Below are 6,894 nucleotides of genomic sequence, written 5' to 3'. Positions count from 1 at the left end.
ATCTATGATCGAGAAGTTAGAAGAGTTAAGAGAAGGGTTGTCAGCTAGCGTACTGGTGGGGCACTAGTGGCTCACCGGACAGTTTGATGCACCAAGTCTGGATGGTCCGGTGCGCCACATTTAGAAGCTCCAATAACTACCTCTAAGGGCTAGTACACGTGGCTTGACCGGTGCACCACTGGACAGTCCGTGCATCTGTCCGGTGCGCCGCATAAAGATCTAGAATTGTTTTCTAACAGATAGTTTTTGTTGAGGCTCTAAAAATACCACATCACCCGACCATTTGGAGGTGTGGGAGCCCAAGCAACATATCAAGGAAGTCCATACACACTTGCAAGTGCTCCAACACCCAAGTGTTTAATAGAATCACTCGGTGATTAATGTAGGTGCTTTGCGAAGTGCTTAGGTTCGTTAAACTGTATTAGCGCTTGCTCTATATTTGTTCCTAGTTGTGTGAGTGAGATTAGACAACCCACAAACTCCTCGGCTCTTGCGCGAGCCGTTGTAATATTGTACTGAGTGGGGTGAGAGTCTTGCGAGACTGTATCAACCGTGTTTGTGATACGTCCGCCACCGTGTACCAGAGGGAATGAGGCCGCAACGTTTATCCCGAAAGCTCGATAGTGAAGACGACGTGGAGCGTCCGAGAGGAGTCGGAAGCGAAGCACCACTTGCGCGCGGAGAAGACACGTGGCTCTCTATGAACTTACTCGTCCGTGGTGCTTGGCCCTCACGTGGGTTACCCTTTGCGTAGGGACATTAACGAGGATTAGTTAAGACCTTGCGTGGTTCCGAATACCTCGGTAAAAATACCAGCGTTGTACACGAGAGTTTACATCCCTACATTTATTTTTTAACTTTCAAGTCCTAATTCACCACCTCTCTTGAGCGTCTCAATTCCTTTCAAACAAAAAGAAACCATTCACTCTGTACCTCTTATCACATCGAGGACATGGACTCCTGTAGAAGAGATCAACCAACACGATAGAGGACTGGGCCCTAAATTAGCATAGCACTTCCTCTACATCTCCCTCGGCTCATTCTGATTGTAAGAACACCCTCAATCGAGCATTTCTAGCACAAAAAACACAAAATTATTAGATATATGGCTCAAAGGACCGAAACAGGATAAATTGCTCGTGTGTTTGAGTGTTTTATGGTGCTCAAATCACTGGAGGTGCACATGCCGAGCCACGTCGAACAACCTTATGCTTCGTGGTTATGAACACACGTCAACAAAATTAGTATAATAAAATTAAATAATTGATCACTAGTTATAGAGAGAAAACTTTTAATATATTTATGATACCTGTTTTGTATGTTGATAGATAAAAAAACTGCAAAAAACAAATATACATATATATATATATTAATATTAAAATGGATATGAAGGGGAATATATTTTTAATAAAATTTTAGCGGATAAGAAAAACATGATAACTTAAATATCTATTTATATTTTCGCCTCTGTGCTCGTGGTCCCCAGCATGGGAAACGTGAACCACCCGACCGGAGACAAGAAAAAACTGAACACAGCGAGTATTGCGTATATAATAAATAAAAAGAAAAGAAAAAGAAATACCGTGGCGCAGAGAGGAGAGAGAGAATCGGGTATCGTCCGTGTCCGTCCAGATCCACCACACAGCAGCGCACCAGCCAGCCACAGCCACACCACAAATCCGCCACCGCAATCGCCTCCCCCTATTTAATGCCATCCCGCTTCCTCCGTTCTTCCCAAACCAAACCCAGCTCAGGCACAACCCCAACGCACCGCCGCCGCTCGCCTGGCCTCACCTCGCCGGAGAAGAGTTATAAGACAGGAGAACCCCGTCCCCGGGGCGCAGGCCTCGGCAGCTTCCGTGACCACCGCCCAATCCTGCCACAGCTGCCCTCCCTCCTCCCCTCTGGGCGTGGCCGAGTTGTAGGCATCACGGCTAGCGTTGCAGCCCCCCGGCGCGGCCCCGCAGCTGCGCAGGTGGAGCCCACGGGCACCATCGCCTCCGCTGTCGCGTCCAGCCCCGCTCCGCACGGCGGCCGCGGGGCGCTGCCCTCGGCCGGAGGAAGCCCGTCCGATCTCCTCTTCCTCGCCGGCGGCGGTCGCCTCTGAGCCGTTCCTGTCTCTCACCTTCTTCCTTTCCTAGCAATTAGTCCCTTCTGCTAACCCCCCCGGACCCCGACGAGTTCTCACCCCGAGAGTAACTGACCGACCTACCGGCATGGAGATGAAGCTGACCATCAGGAGGGTGCCCACCGTCGTCTCCAACTACCAGGAGGACGCCGACAAGCCGCGCGCGGGCTGCGGGAGGAACTGCCTCGGCGACTGCTGCCTGCCTGGTGAGCCACCTACCCCCCTAGGCAATTCCCTATTGACGGTCAATCTGACGTCGTTTCCGTCGACAATCCGGTTGAAAATCTTGGGAATATTAACAACTTATTAGTATTTGCATTGGATCCTGTCCCATTTTAAATTGTGCCCCGAAGCCTTGTGCACGATTCGTTTAGAAAATTCTCGGAATTTCTACAGCAAAAGGTGTCGTTTGTGCTCCACAAAGTTGGGGGCCTTTGCAAACTGAACAGCCGAAACAGAGTGTTCAGTTTTTTTTTATCTGCACTATTTTGGTTCATGCCTCCGGTTAAAAATTGTTACCATCAGCGGTTTTCGGGTAACAATTAGCTGTTATCCGCCTCGAATTGAGTTGGGTTAAATAAGGATATAATAAACAGATATCTTATGCAACTGTGGATATTTATAATAACTTTTCAGTCTGAACCCCAGGCCATTATAACTAACGCAAGCAAAAACATAGAGCCTTTTGTATTATTATTATGTGCATACTGTATGCCTCACTGGAAATATGGTTTCTTTTTTGACTTGGTGGAAACCTCACTAAGACATCAGCAAATTAGTATTGTACTTGCTTCACTGGACATGGAAGTAGCAAATTACTCTGCACTTTTATTGGATTAACATTTGCATCTTTGAGCAGCTTCCAAGCTTCCCCTCTACGCGTTCAAGTTGACTCCGGCAAAGGGCTCGCAGGAGGATGCTGCTTCAACCAAGTTACTTGTTGATATTCTCCTTAGTGAGGTAAATAAAAGTTTGTGATTTTTGTTGGGACTTCACCTGTGCTAGTTTTAAGTTAGGACTTTAGGAGGGGATTGAAGGTGGTTTGGGGGGATTAAATCCCTTGAGGGCATGTTCGGTTATTTTCAATCCATATGGATTGAAGGAGGTTGATATGGATTGAGAGGGATTTTGACTTGCTAGGGATTAAAACCCTCTCAATCCCCCTCAGTCCATATGGATTGGGGTAGAACCGAACAAGCCCTGATAGTCAAAATTGAATAGAAGAGGATTTAATCCCCTTCAGTCCCCTGCTTAGGGCTTGTTTGGGACCAAGGGATTTGGAGGGGATTGAAGAGGCTAAAATCCTCTACGCGTTCAAGTTGACTCCGGCAAAGGGCTCGCAGGAGGATGCTGCTTCAACCAAGTTACTTGTTGATATCCTCCTTAGTGAGGTAAATAAAAGTTTGTGATTTTTGTTGGGACTTCACCTGTGCTAGTTTTAAGTTAGGAGGGGATTGAAGGTGGTTTGGGGGGGATTAAATCCCTTGATAGTCAAAATTGAATAGAAGAGGATTTAATCGCCTTCAGTCCCCTGCTTAGGGCTTGTTTGGGACCAAGTGATTTGGAGGGGATTGAAGAGGCTAAAATCCTCTTGCTCCCAAGCAAGCCCTTAGTTTTTTCGTACTGTATCAAGGAGTCGGATGAATCTATACCAACGAGGCCCTTAGGATGAAATATATTAGGAATCAATATATCTACATCTAGTCTAGTAAGAAATATGCAAATCAGTTAAGAATATGGGGAAACATATTTGGACCATTCTTTGTAAGTACAGCGTTGAGCAGTGGAAAACCTGGCAGGCACAAATCGAAAGAGCCCTAAGTGCATTTGATCAGTAGCAAATCCATGCATGTATGGCTTGTAAGATGATAGTTGCTGCAAGAATAGTGTTTAATATCTTCAAATATGGACCATTCTTATTTTGATTAATATATACCTTATAATGGCACTAGAACTGGTACTGTGAATCAAAATGTCGAACTCTCATTTTGAATGATATATGGGCGGTTTTACCTTTTGCCCTGTAACACATTCTACAAAAGAAGGAAATTATCGCGAAAGTTCCGCTGAAATATGTGGATATTGCAGTCTACTTCTTATATTTCTCTTTTGAGATTCAGATTCTGAGTTTAGTAATTTGCTTTGCATTCTGGCAGTGGGAGGACAGGATGACTCGAGGCTTATTCCGCTACGATGTCACTGCCTGTGAGACCAAGGTCATTCCTGGCAACCTTGGGTTTGTTGCACAACTCAATGAAGGGCGCCATCTTAAGAAGCGCCCTACTGAGTTTCGTGTGGACCGTGTGCTCCAGCCGTTTGACCCTGCCAAATTCAATTTCACAAAAGTTGGCCAGGAAGAGGTTCTCTTCCAATTTGAGAATAGTGGTGGTGATGACAGCTATTTCCTGAACAACGCTCCAATCATTGCTGTTGATCGGGCTCCAAATGTTATTGCTATCAATGTACATCTCTCAGTCACACTGGAAATCCAACTTCCATTCTATCTATTCTTGTTTCCATTGATGTTTTTTTTGCAATGGTTTTTGCAGGTAAGCCCAATTGAATATGGACATGTGCTTCTCATTCCTCGTGTTCTGGACCGCCTGCCTCAGAGGATTGATCCAGAGAGCTTCTTGCTTGCACTGCAAATGGCAGCCGAGGGAGGTAGCCCATACTTCAGGCTTGGTTACAATAGCTTGGGTGCGTTTGCCACCATCAATCACCTCCACTTTCAGGTATTAAACTTTTGATGGTATCTAAATTTACTTCTCACCACAAAATCCCAACCAAACAGGAGCATATTCAGTATTGTGCAGATAGTGTTGTGGTAACTTTTGTTTTAAAAATGTTGCTTAGTACTGAATTATATTATCTTTTCTTCTTTAAAGGCGTACTACTTGTCAGTGCCTTTCCCTGTTGAGAAGGCAGCTACCCACAAGATCCCACTCTCTGAGGACACGAAGAAGAATGGGGTGACCGTGTCCAAGCTGATAAATTATCCTGTGAGAGGCCTGGTATTTGAGGGAGGGAACACCCTGGACGACCTGGCCACTGTGGTTTCTAATGCTTGCATTTGGCTGCAAGACAACAATGTGCCTTACAATGTGCTCATTTCTGACTGTGGCAAGAGGGTTTTCCTGTTCCCCCAGGTAAATTTCTGAGTGTTGTCGCCCCTCTGGACTGAATTGGTGGTGGAATCTCTTTATGATGTTCTAAAAAAACATCTATCTGTTCAATAATGCAGTGCTACGCAGAGAAGCAGGCTCTGGGTGAAGTGAGCCAGGAGCTGCTGGACACTCAGGTGAACCCAGCTGTGTGGGAGATCAGTGGACACATGGTGCTGAAACGGAGGATGGACTATGAGGAGGCATCTGAAACCTCCGCGTGGAAACTCCTCGCCGAGGTCTCTCTCTCCGAGGAGCGCTTCGAGGAAGTGAAGGCGTACATCTTCAGCGCTGCTGGCCTGGTTCAGTATGATGAGGAAGAGGAGGAAGCCAGCGACGGTGAGGGCCCTACGGCCTATGTTCCTGTCAAGGTTACCCCTCTGCCCGTCGCTGAAGGGTGCCTCGTCCTCCCGTGAGTCCGTGGTCGGTTAAATAAAGGGCCGTATATGATTGCGAGCCCTGTGCTCTGCCGCTATTTTCTTCTCGTTTGTGTCTTGCTGCTCTCGTGGTGAACTCGCTACTCCAGTACTCTGCAATATTAAGCAGAAGCTATTGTATTGTTTGGGTCGTTTGTCAGCTAAATTGAAATGCGATGGACATTTACTAGTATCTGCTCTCTGTTTCTTCTATATATCATGTGTAGGCTCACGCGCCTGTCTCAATTTGAGCGGCTTCGTTTTACATCTGCGTCACTAGAGATCCGGATTTGACTCACTTGGTGATGGTTTTAGTGATGTGGAGTCATGTGAGAGGATAAATGAAAGGTGATGGTTTTACTAATGCGGTGTAATGTCAAGAGGATATCAAAGTTCGATGTTGGTCGTACTACTATGTAGAAGCCCTTGTAGTTGTTGGGCACACAAAACGTCCTCTCTACGGTCTGTGGTGGTGGCGCGGCGCGTGGACAGAATCAGTTAGTGTTTTGAGTTTCTCACGGGATTTATTATCTAAAACCGCGAGATTAGCTCGGAAAATGTCTTATAGCGGATTTAGACCTCCCATTTATATAGATGAAGGGCTACGACCGATTGAGCCCATCACAATCGATCAAATCAAGTCTACTTCTCATTTTTATGCATTATGAGTAGTTCTAGTTTAGCCCTAATTTAGCATCTCTCTACCTTAAATCTTTACCTATCTTCGGCTCTACGTCGACTAAAGACGTCTTGGGTGGCCTGCCGACGCCAAGGCACACCTATAACCTCTTCTCCCCGACGGGGTCCCTCCCGGGAGGCGAGATATAGGTCTGCTGCGAAAAAGACCCACTGCGCCATTGCAGACCGTCCGAACCCTGGGCGCGGACCGTCCGGACGTATGCAGAGGAGTCGCTCCTGCGCCAGGTCGCGGACCGTTTGACCCTAGTGCTCATTGGCCGTCAGACTTGTCGCACAGGGCCGGACAGTCCGTGACCTGGCGCAGAAGCGACTCCTCTGCGTACGTCCGGACGGTCCGCGCCTGGGGTTCGGACGGTCCGCGATGGCGCAGAGGGTCTTCTTCTTCGCAGCAGACCGACGTCGTCGGGGAGGAGAGATTGTAGGGTGTGTCTTGGCATCGACATGCCACCCAAGACGTCTCTAGTCGACGTAGAGCCGAAGATTTGAG

General features: G+C 47.2%; 1 protein-coding gene across 3 annotated transcripts; it reads left to right on the top strand.

Annotated features, from left to right (window-relative positions):
- The first annotated feature begins 1,704 nt into the window (after positions 1-1,704).
- Positions 1,705-6,146, top strand: LOC100283852 (VTC2). Of its 3 annotated transcripts, none has more exons than XM_008649690.3 (7): positions 1,737-2,334; positions 2,988-3,088; positions 3,384-3,519; positions 4,285-4,590; positions 4,678-4,863; positions 5,017-5,277; positions 5,373-5,901. In XM_008649690.3, the coding sequence occupies exons 2-7, from the start codon at positions 3,045-3,047 to the stop codon at positions 5,706-5,708; spliced, it is 1,269 nt and encodes a 422-aa protein (XP_008647912.1). In that variant the 5' UTR covers positions 1,737-2,334; positions 2,988-3,044; the 3' UTR covers positions 5,709-5,901. The 3 variants fall into 3 exon arrangements, with proteins under 3 accessions (NP_001150222.2, XP_008647912.1, XP_008647911.1); XM_008649689.3 differs by having other exon boundaries at positions 2,134-2,334; positions 3,372-3,519; NM_001156750.2 differs by lacking the exon at positions 3,384-3,519 and having other exon boundaries at positions 1,705-2,334; positions 5,373-6,146.
- Positions 6,147-6,894: the final 748 nt, after the last annotated feature.

This window comes from Zea mays, chromosome 6, assembly GCF_902167145.1.
Source record: "Zea mays cultivar B73 chromosome 6, Zm-B73-REFERENCE-NAM-5.0, whole genome shotgun sequence".
Taxonomy (NCBI): Eukaryota; Viridiplantae; Streptophyta; class Magnoliopsida; order Poales; family Poaceae; genus Zea; species Zea mays.
This window is presented reverse-complemented; position numbering and strand designations above follow the sequence as displayed.

Coding starts and splice junctions, on each gene's coding strand:
- LOC100283852 (NM_001156750.2), top strand. CDS start 2,217: ATGGAGATGAAGCTGACCATCAGGAGGGTGCCCACCGTCGTCTCCAAC. Junction 2,335..2,987: donor CGGCGACTGCTGCCTGCCTG/GTGAGCCACCTA, acceptor ATCTTTGAGCAG/CTTCCAAGCTTCCCCTCTAC. Junction 4,591..4,677: donor CAAATGTTATTGCTATCAAT/GTACATCTCTCA, acceptor TGGTTTTTGCAG/GTAAGCCCAATTGAATATGG.